This window comes from Sycon ciliatum, chromosome 1 (genome assembly GCF_964019385.1).
Source record: "Sycon ciliatum chromosome 1, ocSycCili1.1, whole genome shotgun sequence".
NCBI classification, from domain to species: Eukaryota; Metazoa; Porifera; class Calcarea; order Leucosolenida; family Sycettidae; genus Sycon; species Sycon ciliatum.
In genome coordinates, this window is record NC_088643.1 from 54,072,577 (window position 1) to 54,092,940 (window position 20,364).

Sequence of the window (20,364 nt, forward strand, 5' to 3'; positions counted from 1 at the left end):
TGACCTGCGCAGATGGGCTGCGCAGTGCGTTCGCTGATATCTCTAATAATGGTGCAGCGAGTTGACCTTGCCTCTCTCTAGTCACATCGCAATAGAAGTCAATGTGTCACGCCGGCCAGAAGCTCAATTTATACCGCAAGATTCCTGGATTACATTCTAGTTGATGCAGGGTAGTGGCGGGAAGTCGCGTACTGCGTACAACTAAGCTGAAGTTGTGCAGCAGGAGATCTGCTTAAATCCTGCTCGTATGCTCTACATCAGTGAAGTGGTGTAATCCAGGAATTTTCGCTGTGCAAACAACCCATTTGAGCGGCACACTCTGTGTTTCGTAACTCTTGGATCTTGATATAGATGTGCGAGTGTCGATTTGATTGCCGGCGTTTGCGAAATCACCCAAGGCATGGGACTGTATTTTATTCACTTTCGTGTGTTTGTATGCTTATGACGAAAGCTCTTGTTTTGTCCTGACAAGTGTGTGTGTGTGTGTGTGTGTCTGTGTGTGTGTGTGTGTGTGTGTGTGTGTGTGTGTGTGTGTGTGTGTGTGTGTGTGTGTGTGTGTCTGTGTCTGTGTGTGTGTGTGTGTGTGTGTGCACTTGCGTGCACTTGCGTGCATGTGCTTTGCATGATATGGTACGTTCAGAGCGCACTCATCCTTGGCTAGAGATTTCTTCAGCAATGTGGCACCACTGCCCAAGACCCTGGATATAGAATGGAAACTGAACTTGCACAAGTGTGTGGATGCCTCAGCACTAGTTGTGCTTTATCCCGAGTAAGTTATGTTAGGCCTAACCTTACAACAGGCGATTCACACGACATGTAAATGTGCAATGAGAAGTGGACAAGCGGGCCCAGCGGATTCACACGCGACTTTGCACGCGTTAGTGTGTTCTTAGGGCGTGCTCACTTTGCTACCCAAACACGTGTCCATGCGGTCAACCCATGCGGTCAACCCCCATGTTGCATGGCGATGACATGCACGTGGCCTAAACGCCTCGGTTATGTTTCAAACTCTGACCGCAGCCTCAAGAGGTGGAACGGATCATCACAGCAGCAAATATTCCGGATTTGGTCAACTTCTTGTGTCATTGGTAATGAGAATCTTGGGCCAAAATTCTGGGAACTTCTTTTCGGCATCCTGGAATGCACACACTTTGGCATGATTGTTGAAGGATAACCAAACTGAGTCAACACTACATAAAGCATACCTTGAGAAATACTTGAAAACACTTCCTGAATAACGAGCGGTTGAAGGAAACCATGGCTGTTGGTTTAGCTCAAAGCGCAAACTTGGGCACAAGGCTCATGTCTGCTTTCAACTCAAAACTGTTGATGTTTATGTGTGGATGGTTGTGTGGGTGGTTGTGTGGGTGTGTATGTGGGTGTGGGTGTGTATGTGGGTGTGGGTGTGTGGGCGTGTATGTGTGGGTGTGGGTGTGTATGTGGGTGTGGATGTGTATGTGGGTGCTGTTTGTATTGTTGCTGCAGACCATGTGTTGTCATCAGCTCTCACTCCGGTCAAGTTGTGTGCGCTGCAGTTGAAACTGGCTATGAGAAGTGGAGAACTTGCCTTCCGGATCGCATTGAAGGCTCTGCAACTCTCAGTGCATGTGGATGTAGCGTCATAGTCGGTAAGTTAGTACATTGGTAGGGACTTTGGGCCAGCTGACGGCTTCACCGTAGATTGTGCAACTGGATACCTGTGCATATGGTGGGAGGCGCGTATTCGATTTTGGAACGAGGAAGGGAGGGAGGGAGAGAGAGAGAGAGAGAGAGAGAGAGAGAGAGAGAGAGAGAGAGAGAGAGAGAGAGAGAGAGAGAGAGAGAGAGAGAGAGAGAGAGAGAGAATAGAAAACTGCGTGGAGCAACCATGGCCACGAGACAGCAGTTAGGACAGCATAAGAGAGAGAGAGAGAGAGAGAGAGAGAGAGAGAGAGAGAGAGAGAGAGAGAGAGAGAGAGAGAGAGAGAGAGAGAGAGAGAGAGAGAGAGAGAGAGAGAGAGAGAGAGAGAATAGAAAACTGCGTGGAGCAACCATGGCCACGAGACAGCAGTTAGGACAGCATAAGAGATACAAGTAACTTGAAGCAAGACAGAGACGTTACAAAGCAAACCAAAATGAGAAGAGTGGGTATACACTGCCCCATGACGAGGAAACTGGCGAGGACGAGTGCTTGGTGGTGGTGCATTGATGTGGCTCATTGGTGTCATGCATTGAAGGGAGTTGTTAGATTACAGACACCTACCCCAAGTTGCACCAGCTCACGAAACATGGGGACCGAGATTCACTTTACTTGTTACGTTGGTATCAACAGCAAAGAATCTGTGAAGACTGTATTCTGCTGACTGACGCTACACTGTAATGTCCATATACACATGTAACGCCAGCGCGACAAACTCATATCAAACAGAGGATAACACACTCGTGATAACGCTCGTAATAACGCTGAACTAGACTAAGAAAGATGGATCATAATATCCCTGCAAGATCGGGACGTTGTGCCACTCTCAGAAGCCAGCGCTAGCCTATCTCTACAATAGAGTAAGAGGTGAGAGCTGTCATGCCTGCAGCGGAACAACCAGTGAATAGAGAATCCTGAGGACTAAACCAACCATGAACAATACATAAAACCAGACACCATACATTATGAAACTAAGCTGGCTCCACAAGCTCAATGGTCTGTGAACTTTACAGGAGTGGATACCTAACATACAATTCTCCTTCTTGTATTGAGTGTTATTCTATGGTGTTGTGCAAGGAGTCATACCTCAAGTCTTCGTCCTCGACTCTTGATATCAGTTCTGCTTTCCTTGTATGTAGCCTTAACTTCTGAGCTCTTAGTATACACTTGATGTTGTCCACTGTTAGCAGCTGCAAGCATTGCTTCCGTGATGCTACCTCCGTTTCAGAAAAAAGCTCGATGGCATCGACCAGCTTTGCATCCCTTATTGCAGTCTTCACAGGCACGACGCAAACACTGACAGCCGATGCTTTCGTTCGGTGCTTCTCTCTGAGTGTTTCCCTCAAAGACCGCGCCGCATGTGCACCGGCAAGATTCTGATTTTTCAACAATTGCTTTTGCTTGCTTTTCACGAAAGTTTTGTACCATTGCTGTCAATATTCCTCTTCCTGGATCTTGAGCATGGAGAGTCAACAAAGCTTTCTCGTAACATGCTATGATTACTGTATCTTTCAACAGCCGGGCTTCCAATGCAGTGAGCGCTCCTGATCGGCGTCCCACCACATCTTGTGGAAACTTTGCTCGCTTAGTCGAATGCAGGCACTTGAAAAAGGGGCGCAAGTGCAGCAGATATTGAGAACAAGCTCTTAGTATACACTTGATGTTGTCCACTGTTAGCAGCTGCAAGCATTGCTTCCGTGATGCTACCTCCGTTTCAGACAAAAGCTCGATGGCATCGACCAGCTTTGCATCCCTTATTGCAGTCTTCACAGGCACGACGCAAACACTGACAGCCGATGCTTTCGTTCGGTGCTTCTCTCTGAGTGTTTCCCTCAAAGACCGCGCCGCATGTGCACCGGCAAGATTCTGATTTTTCAACAATTGCTTTTGCTTGCTTTTCACGAAAGTTTTGTACCATTGCTGTCAATATTCCTCTTCCTGGATCTTGAGCATGGAGAGTCAACAAAGCTTTCTCGTAACATGCTATGATTACTGTATCTTTCAACAGCCGGGCTTCCAATGCAGTGAGCGCTCCTGATCGGTGTCCCACCACATCTTGTGGAAACTTTGCTCGCTTAGTCGAATGCAGGCACTTGAAAAAGGGGCGCAAGTGCAGCAGATATTGAGAACAAGCTCTTAGTATACACTTGATGTTGTCCACTGTTAGCAGCTGCAAGCATTGCTTCCGTGATGCTACCTCCGTTTCAGAAAAAAGCTCGATGGCATCGACCAGCTTTGCATCCCTTATTGCAGTCTTCACAGGCACGACGCAAACACTGACAGCCGATGCTTTCGTTCGGTGCTTCTCTCTGAGTGTTTCCCTCAAAGACCGCGCCGCATGTGCACCGGCAAGATTCTGATTTTTCAACAATTGCTTTTGCTTGCTTTTCACGAAAGTTTTGTACCATTGCTGTCAATATTCCTCTTCCTGGATCTTGAGCATGGAGAGTCAACAAAGCTTTCTCATAACATGCTATGATTACTGTATCTTTCAACAGCCGGGCTTCCAATGCAGTGAGCGCTCCTGATCGGTGTCCCACCACATCTTGTGGAAACTTTGCTCGCTTAGTCGAATGCAGGCACTTGAAAAAGGGGCGCAAGTGCAGCAGATATTGAGAACAAGCTCTTAGTATACACTTGATGTTGTCCACTGTTAGCAGATGCAAGCATTGCTTCCGTGATGCTACCTCCGTTTCAGAAAAAAGCTCGATGGCATCGACCAGCTTTGCATCCCTTATTGCAGTCTTCACAGGCACGACGCAAACACTGACAGCCGATGCTTTCGTTCGGTGCTTCTCTCTGAGTGTTTCCCTCAAAGACCGCGCCGCATGTGCACCGGCAAGATTCTGATTTTTCAACAATTGCTTTTGCTTGCTTTTCACGAAAGTTTTGTACCATTGCTGTCAATATTCCTCTTCCTGGATCTTGAGCATGGAGAGTCAACAAAGCTTTCTCGTAACATGCTATGATTACTGTATCTTTCAACAGCCGGGCTTCCAATGCAGTGAGCGCTCCTGATCGGTGTCCCACCACATCTTGTGGAAACTTTGCTCGCTTAGTCGAATGCAGGCACTTGAAAAAGGGGCGCAAGTGCAGCAGATATTGAGAACAAGCTCTTAGTATACACTTGATGTTGTCCACTGTTAGCAGCTGCAAGCATTGCTTCCGTGATGCTACCTCCGTTTCAGAAAAAAGCTCGATGGCATCGACCAGCTTTGCATCCCTTATTGCAGTCTTCACAGGCACGACGCAAACACTGACAGCCGATGCTTTCGTTCGGTGCTTCTCTCTGAGTGTTTCCCTCAAAGACCGCGCCGCATGTGCACCGGCAAGATTCTGATTTTTCAACAATTGCTTTTGCTTGCTTTTCACGAAAGTTTTGTACCATTGCTGTCAATATTCCTCTTCCTGGATCTTGAGCATGGAGAGTCAACAAAGCTTTCTCGTAACATGCTATGATTACTGTATCTTTCAACAGCCGGGCTTCCAATGCAGTGAGCGCTCCTGATCGGTGTCCCACCACATCTTGTGGAAACTTTGCTCGCTTAGTCGAATGCAGGCACTTGAAAAAGGGGCGCAAGTGCAGCAGATATTGAGAACAAGCTCTTAGTATACACTTGATGTTGTCTGTTAGCAGATGCAAGCATTGCTTCCGTGATGCTACCTCCGTTTCAGAAAAAAGCTCGATGGCATCGACCAGCTTTGCATCCCTTATTGCAGTCTTCACAGGCACGACGCAAACACTGACAGCCGATGCTTTCGTTCGGTGCTTCTCTCTGAGTGTTTCCCTCAAAGACCGCGCCGCATGTGCACCGGCAAGATTCTGATTTTTCAACAATTGCTTTTGCTTGCTTTTCACGAAAGTTTTGTACCATTGCTGTCAATATTCCTCTTCCTGGATCTTGAGCATGGAGAGTCAACAAAGCTTTCTCGTAACATGCTATGATTACTGTATCTTTCAACAGCCGGGCTTCCAATGCAGTGAGCGCTCCTGATCGGTGTCCCACCACATCTTGTGGAAACTTTGCTCGCTTAGTCGAATGCAGGCACTTGAAAAAGGGGCGCAAGTGCAGCAGATATTGAGAACAAGCTCTTAGTATACACTTGATGTTGTCCACTGTTAGCAGCTGCAAGCATTGCTTCCGTGATGCTACCTCCGTTTCAGAAAAAAGCTCGATGGCATCGACCAGCTTTGCATCCCTTATTGCAGTCTTCACAGGCACGACGCAAACACTGACAGCCGATGCTTTCGTTCGGTGCTTCTCTCTGAGTGTTTCCCTCAAAGACCGCGCCGCATGTGCACCGGCAAGATTCTGATTTTTCAACAATTGCTTTTGCTTGCTTTTCACGAAAGTTTTGTACCATTGCTGTCAATATTCCTCTTCCTGGATCTTGAGTATGGAGAGTCAACAAAGCTTTCTCGTAACATGCTACTTCCTCCGCGTCATCGAAATTGTCGCAGTTTGACTTTTGACATAAAACGGGGTATTTACTCACCAGCACTCGTACCAGAGGCAAGGAATCGGACATAGGCGATAGTCATCAGTATAGGGTGACGGCAAAGTTCTATTTTCTGTTATTGGAATCTGAAATTTTTGAACTAGACGCAATTTCTTCGCTGATGTCGCTGCGATGGCAATTTCAACTCGCTGAGATCAGTCAGGCGTTGCAGCCTGCACATTTCTCGTGCTTATGGCCATTCACTCGAGCCTCATCACTGGTTTACCTTAGCTGGGGTGAGAATGACTTCGTGGAACAAGTAGCAGCGCTCGGAGAAACATCGAGGGGTCAGCAAACTAAATGCATGCAACGGCGATAAAATTTGTTGCTCTTGCTGAGACACTCAGTACATGATTTTACCTGCAAGAGCCGTGTACTACGGTGTAGACTCTACACGAAGTGCTAGCGATGCACGCGCAGGTGCCGCCGTACCAGTGATGCTGAAAAAGAGGGCGCGCTGGATGATAGTACACTTATTACCTGCATGAGCTGTGACCACACAGCTAAAATAATGGCATGCCACGGCTAAAAAAAGTTCATTTCAAGATTGAGGTGGTTCCGCCGACGGTAATCAACCGACCTCGCAACGATCGTTTATTCTTACTAGGCTTCGTTGGTGGTGAAGTAGAAATTATCCAGAGCTAGCAGATGACAAACATAGCAGCTCTTGTCCTGTGGAGAAAGTCAAAGCGTCTGAGATGAGGCGCGACCAACTTTCAACCTTCCTTGAAATATTTCGGAACGATATTTTTGCGTCCATTGACATCAGCGACGACGAGGACTTCATCTCTGCATGAAAACTCTCAGTCCAACTGTCCTGGAACGTTACTCTAGTCTTCAGACTATCATACTGTGTAATAAGTTTTGAATGGTTTAGCTTATGGAGTTGTCAGTAACAAGTGGCAAGTCACTAGTCAAACTGCGACAATTTCGATGACGCGGAGGAAGTATGATTACTGTATCTTTCAACAGCCGGGCTTCCAATGCAGTGAGCGCTCCTGATCGGTGTCCCACCACATCTTGTGGAAACTTTGCTCGCTTAGTCGAATGCAGGCACTTGAAAAAGGGGCGCAAGTGCAGCAGATATTGAGAACAAGTGCTTTTCAGGGCAGGGGACTGGGCTGGCCGTAGGACATGGTCAGTTGCTGATGTTGATGCTGCCTTCTGATCATCCTGGTGATAAAACTCCTGGAGAAGCTTAGGATCTGCAGGCATGGTGACATCACAGCCAAGTTTATGTAGTTGGGCCAAGAATCAAGAGAGTCGAGTGGTCCCCACGCCTCGTTTGACAACGCACAGTAATCAAGCGCCAGCCTGCATGGTGCTGATAGAGGCAGGCAAAGACACAAAAAAAACATCGCAACAGAAAGCAAAGTGAACTGTTGTCCAAAGTGCAGCACCTCGAGATCCAAAATGGCCGACTTCACTTCTTATCTGCTTGCTTTCTCATCACCGTGCCTGTCGTCATCACTGTTATCAAGAAGAATTTGTTCGGGCATGAGAGGAGTTTGAGAAAGACCTAGTTGGCAAAGGATAACTAACAAGATGACTGATCCTGGCCAAAAGAAATCCGACCCACGAGTCAAAAGTACCGCCGCCTTTTCATTTCCATTACATCATACGCGGTCCAAAATAACCAATAACCATCCGAGGGCCGCAGAGGCCGCGTGAGTTTTGGTGCTGCTTTCGGCATGTGGGTCGGATTTCTTTGGCCACGACTAGACTGTACATAAGTAATGTTGATTCCTGTGCGGCCTTTCAAAATAGGTGAGCCGAGAAAACAATGATGTGGGAGGCAAGCCCTCGGGCAAGGAACTCTGTGCCGTGTCACCTCCCAGGTTTTGAGTACGTCTCCCTGGTGGTCTGTTATCAAAATGGGACTTGGTTTACTTTGGCACGTTGCTATGCTGGTTACCATGGTATCATCTCCGCTTACCTTCTGTCTCCGTCTCGGGATTGCTACCATACTAAGCCCCCCTGTCAATAATAAGTACATCATATTCAACCATTTCAAGCAAAAATAATAATCAAGCCTCTGTGGATCTGGTATGTGGTTGCTATGCATTGCTAAGGGAAAGAAAAGCGAAAGAGTCGTCCAGACCAAAATCTTCGGGAAGATCATGCCTATCCAACAATCAAGACAAAAGTAGCAGAAAAAGAAACTTTTGAATGGTCTGAAGTCCCTATTAAATGCAATAGTGCTTTGTAGGTATTTAAACTTATTTTTGACTTCAGACTTCATTCCTGATATGGTGCCTGTACACCGGAGGATGTGTCTTTGCTGCTTTTTTCTTTGTGTTGTTCAGGTTGCTATGATGGCTGCATATATACCTGCTCTATGCTCGACGGTGGCGTACTGTCTTCCTGGCAGACCTCTGACATTGTCAAGTGCGCTCCAGCGGTTGACATGGCGACTGGAAACGTATGGTGTGGTTCGCATGATGGACACGTCTATTGCTTACAGCTGGAGAGCGAGGTATGAGTTAGGCCTTAGGGGCTTTTCTCACTCAAAGATTCACTGTACACATGCTCAGAAGAAAATACTGAACGGTCGCTGGTGGTGTGTTGATCTTATCAGAGCTTTAATAGTGGTTGGAGGACCGCTAGGCTGTGGTAATACTACTTGTAGTATGTCCCTGGTTTGGGCTCCTGGTGGTAACAGTCAGTTTTATCATCAGACCTTTTCCTCCAAAATTTAAAAAAGGAAAAGAAAAAGCTTTGGCTATGGACAATCTAGGGGCGAAGGAAGTAGTACTTACCTTGTGTGATTCGTAGATAATTTTCTACCCTTTGTAGGCAGCAAAACAACAGCATTCTGAGTGATTTCTTGCATCGCTTGCCTATGTGACCACTCCACGATGACATCCTCAAAGTAATGCGAAAACTCACATGCGAAAGAATCACGTCACCTGGCAACGCATATCAATACAGGAGACAGTCCAAACTTGTGGAGCATCCGCATTTTCTGTTTTCAGAGTTATGCGATGGCAGTAGTCTCACAAGAGTTGCGAACATGGGAATAGTGTTATACTACTGCTCCCTTCTAACACCTTGCACAAAGCCTTTCCACGTGTGTGGATCATCTCATCCGTATTCGTGTGACATTTCTTTCCTACCGTCCCATTCTCCTCCAGTCGTCTTCAATATGCGATGGCGCTCTTTACTCTTCTGGAGCCTCTGACGGCGTGGATGTGTGCAGCAGTGTCTCACTGCTGTGTAAGCTTCACTGTGGTGGTGGTGCAGTACTTGCCAAAGTCTGTGTTGACTCTGAGCACAGCGCTGTGTATACAGCTACACTGGCCGGATTCATCTCAGCTATTTCATCGGTGAGTTCCTTACCGCCACGGCGGAGTACTACTAGTCGTTTCACTGACAGAAGATCCCAGTAAAGCGCTGTGCTGAGTTCTCCCAAAGCTTGCAACACTGGGTGATCTTCCAGCGTTACAATGTAACGTCATGTATGTACAGAGCACAATGTACTCAGTAAGAATAGGTTTTATGCACTGTGTGAAATGATCAGGCAAATACATCATCCAATGCAGACCAGTCACAGCACAATGGGTATTGTTAAAAGGGGGATGCACGCGGAAAGAAGTAAGTTTGTACACATGCCATTTCCTTCTTGCTTGCTCCACTGACCGTGCTGCACCACTGAAGTGTCACGAATAACGTCACTGGCCGTTTGAGAGATTCTGGTTGAGAATGTGTATCGCGCTGGTCTCCTTTTTACTGATGATATTATTATATTTCCGCTGTGTGTGTGTGTGTGTGTGTGTGTGCGCGTGCTTGTGTTATCCTGCTGTGACAGACTGATTACACTGTACTGTGGCGTATCAACCATGGTGTGCCCTTTTTCTCATCACCTGTCCTAACGGGCAACAGCAGTGAGAGTGTATGTGTAACGGCCGTCAATGGTGATGTACTGCAGTACAGGTGTATTGACGGCTCTAAGGTAAGTGTCGCTGGAGTTTGCTTGGAGAGCTTGTGCCGATTCTCGTCTAGCTATCTTGCTTATAAGTACATTGCTGTTGTGTCTATAGTTGGGTGACCGTGTGGGTCCCTGTGTAAGCCATTGACCAGCCATCCTGAAAGAGGAACCTAACTAGAGTGTATGTTGTACTTTGCTACGTGTAGTTCTACATCTGTGTAGACTATCCATAGACTCTCATTCTAGCATAGTCACACATCAGCGTTGACTATCCGTGTACTATCTTACCCGCTTTGTTTCATATCCATGCGGTTGTGTACCGTGCTTTGTTTGCAGATGTGGCAAGTATCCTGCAATGCTCAGGTATTTTCAGCCCCAACACGCCAACAACTACACACCAATCATGCACAATCCTGTTCTGTCTCGAAAAGAACAACAGCGCCAGTGTCAGTGCCTGGCCGCAGCATGACAGATTCAGCTCACGGTGACAATGTCGACAGTAGTGGATTGCTAGGTGGCAATTCTCCCGATGTGTTGCCACCGCTGATCAACTCGCACTTGCAATCTTGTAACAGCGTTGAGTGTATACTCTTGCCAACTCATAACAAGGAGATCTGTGTGATTGATATGACCGGTCATGTCATGCACCGAATTCCACTCTCTGCAGCTAGTAACTCTGCGCCATATGTGATCAGTGCTGCGAGGTATTCCGCTCATGCGGATGCCCTAGCTGAAGATCAGCTAGCATGTTCTGGCGCCGGTGGCGAGCCATCCGAACCTTCTGGATCGTGTGCTGCTGAACAACTACCATGTTCAATGGAACATGAACAGTGTGTCTGCAGGAATGGACCTTTCATTGTTTGTGCAACGACACTGGGAAAAGTTAGCATTGTTCCAGTGTGCCCTTGTCCTTGTAGCAGCAGTGTGTCACCACTTGCTGATGCACAGTTGCCTGGCCAGGTGTTCTCCTCACCTATTGTTTGTGGGCCGTTTGTCCTGCTGGGCTGCCGCGATGACTTTCTCTATTGTCTGCGTGTGAGAAGCTAGCCCAAGTTGTCCCTAGTCCTTATAACTGCACTAACTGGCTTACAAGTTGTAGATGCTTTTTTTAACGTTGTGATTTTAGGGTGTTCATTAGTTTGCGGGCGTTTAGGGTGTGGCGAGGATGTGTGGGGGCTAGTACGGATTTTGGTGTCCTAGTTTCATTTTTAGGTTCGTTGCATTGACAATATTTTCATGTTAGAATTTTTTCAATTTTGTTTATGATTTCTAAAAGCCGGTATCAAGGCTTGCATTGGCGAAGAAAGATAAAATACCATACATGCACCTGCCCCTGCCTTTATGTTTGTGAATGTCATTTTGTGAGAGTGGTCTGTCTGCCGTGCTGCTTGTGCGCATGATACCTCTCTAACCGCTGCCACAGATATGCCAGTAATTGAGCATAAAATAATGGTAGTGCTAGGAACTACAGCTAATCTCTCCCCTCAGGCCTCACTCGTATTTATGCCGGACAGGTCTTGATTTGAATGGGTCACCTATGTAGTGGCCATGTACAGTACGTGTACCTGGTAAACTCACAAGCACTGCTGCTTACTGGTATGTTGTGTGATAACAACGCCTATGCCGGTATGATAATGATGGCAATAGTATGGCTAGTACTAGTATGTCTACTATAGTAGCTGTTGTGTAGGTAGAGATCCCTGATCTGATGGCAGTGATGCCACTTGCCACTGCCAGTCAGCCAGCTCTATCCTCCATGCAGGCGTCATGACAACTGACTCCGAGCAGGTAGTCGTCAAAGAAACCTCCCTGGTACCAAGGCAAGAGTCAAGACGGTGACAAGTAAAGCATGTGGAGTCGAGTGTGGATCTTGTCTGCACCGCCGTGTAGAATCTACCGCTCTGGACTGTGGAGTATGACTATGATTGTGGTAACTGGTTGTGTGAAGAACAAACGTTACTGTAGGTAAGTTGATTCCTAGCTGTGCTTCAACTTATCTGAGGGTGGTGGATTTCCACCAACAGTGAGTCATTCATCGTCAGGTTTCCCAGGCGCGTTTACTCGACTGAAGCCGAAACCATCTCTCCTTATCACGACTGCCTGTTCATGTGTGAAGGTTACCACTTTCCTGGTCGCGCGGAGCGCATGTTTTGCGCGTTTATAACGTCGAGTCGTTTGAATGGAGCCGTCAGAGGACAACATTAACAATGCACCGGTATCTAAAAGTGCGGAGTGGGAGGACAAGACACAGTCTTCGGACGGTTCTGCCACCTTCACCTCTCCTGGCAAACCAAGTGATGGAGCAGGCTGTCTGACTACTTCGGCCAATCCTGACACCGAGAACCAGCAGCAAAGTGTGGTCGTTGACGATTCAGAGGAGAACTCAACGGACAGAAACGGAGATGAGGAATTATCTCCGCCAACAGCGTGTGAAGTGGGTTCTGGACCGACAACACGAGCAGCAGGCGCCATGCCGGTTGTGTCCATACAGATAATTCCCAGCTCTCCAATAGGGGATGAAGCCCCCGTCGTAAGTCAGCCAGTGAACTCCGAGGATTCCCGAGCATCTTCTATGTCGCCGGAGGCAGTCGCGGCGCTATCCGACACCTCGTCAAACACGGAGGTGACTGGAGTGAGAGACGGAACTCAAGCTGAAGATACTTCTCCCCGGCCTCGTGATAATCTTGTCCAGGAGGATGGTTTACCGCTCTACTCGACGGAAACTGCTGACCAAGAAACTAACGTTAGTAGTGCAAGCAGTAGTCAGTCACGAACAACGAGACGACGGTTTGAAGATCCACGGCAAGTGACAATGCTCTATATGAACCAACACAACGTTGATGGCGTCCTCAAGGTAGGTCCTCCAGCTGTATTACCTACAAAAAGTACATGACTGTACACTAGTCATGTAAATTGTCTTCTCAATGAAGAGTTGGTAGATGTGCAATGACTATGAGTTGGTAGATGTGCAATGACTATGTACTACTTCGTACTGTGGTTTTGTCGTTGTGCTATGGAAGGTTGGAGGGTTGAATATAATAGTAGAGTCTAATGGAGTAATGGAAATCACTATCTCCCCTCACTGGATGATGCTTCCGATGATCTTGATGGTAGATTGATCAACCTAAAACAATCTCAACAAGCGCAAGTCTCACAAACCGCAGCATATCCGGCGGCGGATACAATCATCTCTCTATCTATGGCTTTGACTTGATGAGAAAATGTGGGCTGGTGTTCTACTGACTGTTGCCAGGGCCACTCACATTACAATGCCACCTCTGGTCAGGGTCCAGCGGACAATGCCGGCATTATGAGACTATCTGAGCATCAGAGCATTATGGAGCATTATTTTGGAGCGAAACGAGCATTATGTGAGGTTTGAGTGGCATTACGAGTTTCATAGTGGATAATATCGGGAAATCCCTGGTTTTCGCAACAATCGGCTACATGCAGTCCTGAGATCCAACCGGGTTAACCCTCATCATGTCTGAAATGTGTGCAATTGGAACGCATTGTACCGGTACATGACTTTGTGGACACACAACACTTTTATAGCACTTTGTCCGCTGTATGTAGCAATGCAGTCAGTTACATACCGGTAAATGTGCAGTTATGTACAGTCGGAGCCAAAGAAATCTGACCCATGATAAACAGCCAAAGAAATCCGACCCATGATAAACAGCCAAAGAAATCTGACCCATGATAAACAGCCAAAGAAATCCGACCCATGATAAACAGCCAAAGAAATCTGACCCATGATAAACAGCCAAAGAAATCTGACCCATGATAAACAGCCAAAGAAATCTGACCAATGATAAACAGCCAAAGAAATCCGACCCATGATAAACAGCCAAAGAAATCCGACCTATAATGTAAGCCAAAGAAATCCGACCTATAATGTAAGCCAAAGAAATCCGACCCATGATGTAAGCCAAAGAAATCCGACCCATGATATACAGCCAAAAGCAGCACCCATGGGGCACTCGGATGGGTTTTTGGACGGTGCAAGATGTACGGTAATTGATTGTGGACTTGAAATGGAAACATGACACTATTTTAGTCTTGAGTTTGACTTGTGGATCAGTTTTCTCTGGCCACGGCTATAGATCATAAATGTAGCATGGCCAACCAAAGCTGTTCCACAAATCCGAAATTATTACTTAAATGGAGTAGATGTTTTTTTAGAAATCATGGAGAGCCATGGATCATGGAGCAGACAGACAAAGAGGAGTTCTCACTGTGGCTCTGGCGATGGCGTCTCCATAACATGCAGCGATACTGAAGTACACACTGATCTACTGATAAAGTTGGACCAGGATGAAGGGGCGGCTATGCGCAGAAAGTGGAGCGCGTTCCAAAGAACTGCCTTTGCCAAGTCCATCCCAGGCCAGCAGGCTCGAAAAAAATAGAATTACTCATGGACTCATTACCAAGTCCATAATTATGAGCTCTCATCAGCGTGTGTCCGACTTTCCTGGTGAAGCACATACAGTTCGTTGTGGACAGTTGTAATGCCAATGCAGTCAAGTGCTATAAAAAAAAAGATGAGTTTGTGGCCATCCATTATCTACACAACACGAAGAGGAGAGGAAGACGGCACAAGCAAAAGCTGTAGAGTGGCAAAATAATTTCGGCCCACGTGGCTTTCCGCAAATGGGAGGGATCTCGATCCGTGATCGCCTCTCACGACCTGGCCTAATGTCGACTGTTTCGGATAAGGCATTTTTCACAGAGTGGAAGCAGTGACGGGTTGTCTGCAGGCTGGAATACCGCTTGCCATGATAAGCTTCCAGCATCCCAATATCACCAGCAATAATGGTTTTCACCTCTCACTACCTGGATAATGAGGGAGAGCAGCCACTGGAGAAGTGATCATGTCGTAGTACTAACAGGCAGTGCAGCTGGTGAGAGATATTGCGGCAGCTTCAGAGGCCGTGTGCATTTCTTCCTTGAAGTTGACAATTTGCAGCCCTTTTTGTCTCAAACCAAGAGCATTATAGCCCTTTGCGAAGCATTACATTAGCATTATAAGGTAGTTTTTGGAGCATTATGGTTAGCATTATACAAACGTTTTCGGAGCATTATTCGCTGGACCCTACCTCTGGTGGTAGCAATAGAGGGTATGCCATTACATCATCAGTTGAGAGATGCTTGGAAGTCGCAGCACAGCACAGCGCTGCACTAGCAACTCGTGCCGCATACTTAGCACCCATTAGAAAATCCGCTGACTCACCCCATGATATTAAAATTTGCAAAACCTCTATACTCTATACTGTCCGCATGCTAATAGTGTGGTGTATGTTGTTTGCTTCTGTGCTGGACGTTTGTTCAGAAACTGATTGACGGCCTGGCACTGGATCAACCAGCTGACCCCATCCAGTACATGTATGAAAAGATTGATGACCTGCGAAAGACAGGTTACATCCCCACGTATTCCACTACTGTTTCCACAGCTGCTGCCAGTGCAGCCGGTAATGGTAATTCTGGTTCGAGTCAAGACGGATGAATTATTGCTGCCTGCGCAGCTCTCCCTCAGGATGATGGCTGTTATTAGGCATCCGTGCGAGGCATGTATTCCACACCAACAAGCCTCCCTGAAGCCCATGGTTGGATCATTGGTCCATTCATACTCCCTTGATGGTCCCACAAATCCATTCACTTATGTCATAACTCAAGATACCAAGACATGTTGAGTGTTGTTGAGAAGCTATTTTTGCTTGAGCAGTATAAATATATACACACATCTTACTCTTGATGAAAAATCGGATACTTCAGAATTATTGAGTTTGTCAAGCAAGCTCTTTTCATTTTAGGCTAATTTCTGTTCATTGGGTGTATACAGAGAGCTAGCTGTGCATTGGCTCTCTTGGGACATGCAACAGGGTGTGTGGTTATACATGATGGAAACGGAAAAATCCAGAATCCACCCCTGGTTAACCCTCATCGATATTCTTTCTTGTATAGAGCTGCTGGCATTAAATTCCAACAACTGATTTGACAATCTGCCGTGACCTGGGCTTGAGTTTCCCGATGGGAGGAAGCTTAGTCGTGGAGACTGTAGCTGGTGCTGATAACGTGCGGTCATGGCTCTTTGACCGTTTGAAGGCCGGCATTGGGAAGGCAGCCGTGGCTTCGGTGACACCGCGCCGTTCCGTTCTGCTTCTGCGCTCGGAGGCGAGCAGCATGCGTTCGTCGAGCACGGCGGTCATGGGAGACGCGGTGGTCCTCACAGTGGACGCGGCCAGCATCGTTCTCAGCTCATGCAGGTCCTGGCCATGAGGGTTGTGTGAATGAAAGTGACGATGCATGTGCGGTGGCTGACGGTCCAGCGATTGCTGCACCGTGCTGGAGATTGCTCTGATCAGGTGCCGTGACTGCTTCATGTCGTACACTACAGCACAGCAAAGAATCACCGTACAGGACCACATTACCGAGATTAAATGATACAGCCACGTTGCCAACATCCTATTGGACAAAGCTCACGAACCATTTTCTTCATCGGGGTGAAGTAGAGTTAAGCATGGCGAGTCCTGAAACACACTACTGTGTACACTACTGGAGTATTTCACAACCAGCATCCACCCTACTACCCGTCTCATGAAAACTACCGCAGCACAAGTAATACTGTTGCCAGTAACTTGCTACACTGGTCATACGCAACACTGGCATGAGTACTATACAATGCATGCTATGGCCTGTGCAGCCCACTGACCTGATAAGCGTCTGATCGTGTCCTCATCAAAGTGGCCACTTGTTACCCACTCGCTGTAGTCGGGCACCATGTCCAGTGGGGATAATCCTGTGCAGTACCGTGACAGTGTCGGTGAGAGTGCACAACCAATGCAGCGACTCGAACTATATACATTGCATCCCGGCAACACCATCATTGTACATGACATTACTCCCTCTATAGTTACAGACACAGACAAATTGGTCAATCTTATCCACAAATGGGTGCATGAATAAGAGGGAAATCACGGAAGACAGCTTGATTGACAAAGAGGAAGATTGGAAACTGGTGTATGCACGCAGGCAGGTAGACAAGTGGACCTCACATACAATGACAGATTCAGATTAAGGAAAAAATTGAAGCGTATCCCATTCGGGGTCAGCACCGACGCAATCCCCACAGTCAAGTAAAGCCAGTTTAGTAAATCCTGCTATATCCGACAACACCAGACAAACGTATCCCACTGGCGAATCTAAGTACCTAAAGTTTACCAACTTCAAAGATGGTCCCCGTGTCCCACTTAACTTCAGACCTAATGCTGAGTAGTTTTTATAAAGGAAGAAAATACCTTACCTTGCTTATCTTTAGCATAGACGCTTGCCCCTGCGACACACACGCACACACACACACATACACACACACACACAGCAAGCTATACATTTCGAATTTTGGATGTTCCTCTACATTCACAGGGTGGTGGTTGGTTCAATCGGCTGGCTGGCTGGCTGCACCATTATGGTACTGCATGTACCATCCCCTACGCCTACTAGATTCATTTTCAAAATAAGTGCTGTCAACTTTTCACATCCGACACGTGGAGAAATAATCATGACAGCAGAGAACTAAGCAATCGAATCTGGCATATAGTAGTAGTAAGAGTACATGCAACCAAGAGTGTACAACTCCTATCTCGGGCTGCAGTGGACTCATGTACGGCGTCGTTTTTATTGCGTTATTTTTTGGCAAAAGTATACTCAAGGTGTTTGCTTCCATGCTATTGTCATGCACGTGCGGTATCAGCTTAGTGGGTTCAGGTAGCATGCATCTACCATCTAGTGCTCTGCTTCGATTGCCGTAGCGGCGATGTGCAAGTTCTTTGCACTTGTGTCCTCTGGATACGCACAATGGCATCAGTGAGCCACGATAAACTGAGGTCATTTGAAAAATGTCTGCCATGGACCAGAGTGCACAAACTTGCAAACGGTGTGCAAACGCGGGGTTTGTCTCCAGGGGGTTGGGATAAGGGAGCAGACGCCCATCCACCTAAATATGCACATTTCCATATTTTTTTCTTTTTTCTTCTCCCTCAAACTTATGAATAGTCCCTAACATTTTCGTCATTTCTCATTCTCTTTTGGCAACTTGTTCCCGCAGGCACACAACAGCAGCTCTGTGGAAATACTCGTGAGCTAGGTTTTAACAACGCCGCCGTGCTGTCCTGCACACCAGTACCATGCTGTCCAGCACACTAGTATTAACGTTATGTGCACTGGGACCGGGAATTTTGTTATGTGCACTGGGACCGGGAATTTTGTTATGTGCACTGGGACCGGGAATTTCGAAATGTTAAAACAGTTCAGATAGTTGACCGCAATCGGAAAATTGGCATTCTAATACTAGGATATTAGAGAGGTTCTGCACAACGAAAATTCGAACGAAGTTTCGCGACAGGCCTTGCGAAAATGTGTACGAATTTTCGCACGAACTTTGTGTTCTGCACATTTTCGTAGTTTGCACGCGCCAAGTGCACGTACGACATGACCCAATCTCACGAAACTTCCTACGAAAGTTCATTTCGCGTTCCCTGCAAGTTTCGCGTCCAAAGTTGCGAAAGTTCGTGCGAAGTTTCTCACTTCGTGACGTAGAGCGAAAGTTCGTACACATTTTCGTTTTGCAGAACCTCTCTATTGCCGATATGTGTGGCCATTCGTCCATCCAGCAGAAACCAGCCCACCGGAGGGCGCCGTTTAATTAAGAGGCCTCACTGTGTTATGTTCTAAATTGAGTCCTGTAGGACGCAGTTCAGCTGCATGTGCATCAGTACCCTCACCAGACACCGCTACATACTATAGACGCAATACAGTGAGCATTTGAAGCTAGAACTAATTACCATGGCGAATGAGAAGTGCAGCACTGTAAGGTGAGTTAGACTGGGCGGCCATGTGCAGCGCCGTTCTTCCACGGTCCTCGACCAACGTGACATCCGCACCGTTCTCTAGCATCAGCTCCACCGAGTCATAGTTCATGGCATTCCCGCACGCCAAGTGAATAGGCCTGTAGCAAGAGCCATGGATAAGGATAGCACAGACATGAACAAAGAGTCATGGACGAGGACTGTGATTGTCCAATCTTGCCGCGACATCATATGCTGGCAGCTAGTGCTGGGTCTTCACATATGCTGCCGCTACCACGTCGCAGCAGAAATCGGCTCACACCAAATACATGCCATCATGACGAGACAAAACACATGACTAGGCGGCATACTCCAGGCAAGCATGACCTCCATACAGACGGAAAGAAGCATGACCTCCATACAGGCTGAAAGAAGCATGGCCTCCATACAGGCTGAAAGAAGCATGGCCTCCATACAGGCTGAAAGAAGCGTGGCATTGCATCTTCATCCTCTTGAATAGAACAATAACCAAACTGATAACAGCTGTGGGAAATGCTGATTTGCAAGCCATGGTGACACCCAGATTTTTCGTCACAAACTACAGACATCTACCGGGGGGGGGGGGGGGTGAATTACGGTTTAAAGTGCGGCTTATACTGCGGAAAATATGGTACTGTGAATACTGCGCTACTCAAGGAATCCGCCGCACAAACAAGATCACCATAAGTCCTAACTGCATGTGCTAGCCCCGGCTTACCCATAGCACTATGATAACTGCATGTGCTAGCCCCGGCTTACCTATAGCCCAAGTCCAGCTTCATGTTGATGTCCCAGACCTTGTCACGCTTCACCAGAAACTCCACTAGGCGGAACTGGTCAGAGCTGCACAGTGAAACCGAGCCCAGAAGAGAATTAAATTACGAAGTGAGGATGATAAACGTGGATGATCACTGTCCCTGGGTCTCAGGTCTTGTTCCATTCCTTCCGGTGCTCACCTTGTGTGTTTCGTGCCGAAGAAATTCATCAGCAAATGGGATCCTTCGTTTGGTTTCATATCCATACCTTCCTCGGCTAGCCTGAAAAACATACAAACACACCTTTCATAACACCCTCAACTAATCGGAATATCTTGCATATCGGCTTAGCGATATCAAGCCGCGTGACCAACTTGATCCGAGGGACATAATTCCTGACACTTTGTGGACTTGACAGAATTCACCGTGGAAACTATGCTATGCTATGCCCCCCCCCCCCCTGCAATAAATAAGTTCCACTTTATCCGGCAAGTACAATGATGTTGAATCTCTGGACAGCTAGCTGTCTCTATCCTAATGTTGAAATCCGTAACCTACATTATCATTACGCCTGACAATGGGGAAGTTGCAGGTTCGCTAATTAAACGAAGATAGTTAGCA

At 47.1% G+C, this 20,364-nt stretch overlaps 2 protein-coding genes across 4 annotated transcripts in view; one reads left to right on the forward strand and one right to left on the reverse strand.

The window, feature by feature from the left end:
- Positions 1-13,208, forward strand: part of LOC135831051 (beta-alanine-activating enzyme-like) — a 33,873-nt gene extending 20,665 nt beyond the window's left edge. The window contains exons 18-23 of one of the 2 annotated variants that reach the window (XM_065343300.1): positions 641-769; positions 1,486-1,628; positions 8,485-8,654; positions 9,313-9,504; positions 9,987-10,130; positions 10,443-13,208. In XM_065343300.1, the coding sequence (XP_065199372.1) occupies positions 641-769; positions 1,486-1,628; positions 8,485-8,654; positions 9,313-9,504; positions 9,987-10,130; positions 10,443-11,153 (1,489 nt within the window). In that variant the 3' untranslated portion in view covers positions 11,154-13,208. The remainder of the gene's footprint in view (positions 1-640; positions 770-1,485; positions 1,629-8,484; positions 8,655-9,312; positions 9,505-9,986; positions 10,131-10,442) is intronic. The other variant, XM_065343301.1, reaches the window with a different exon arrangement.
- Positions 13,209-15,800: 2,592 nt separating this feature from the next.
- The window catches only part of LOC135831052 (uncharacterized), a 26,671-nt gene continuing 22,107 nt past the window's right edge, over positions 15,801-20,364 (reverse strand). Inside the window, exons 34-39 of one of the 2 annotated variants that reach the window (XM_065343302.1) lie at positions 19,945-20,025; positions 19,748-19,831; positions 18,947-19,110; positions 17,410-17,439; positions 16,819-17,013; positions 15,801-16,497 (exon numbers count right to left, since the gene is read on the reverse strand). In XM_065343302.1, coding sequence (XP_065199374.1) covers positions 16,082-16,497; positions 16,819-17,013; positions 17,410-17,439; positions 18,947-19,110; positions 19,748-19,831; positions 19,945-20,025 — 970 coding nt within the window. In that variant the 3' untranslated portion in view covers positions 15,801-16,081. The remainder of the gene's footprint in view (positions 16,498-16,818; positions 17,014-17,409; positions 17,440-18,946; positions 19,111-19,747; positions 19,832-19,944; positions 20,026-20,364) is intronic. The other variant, XM_065343303.1, reaches the window with a different exon arrangement.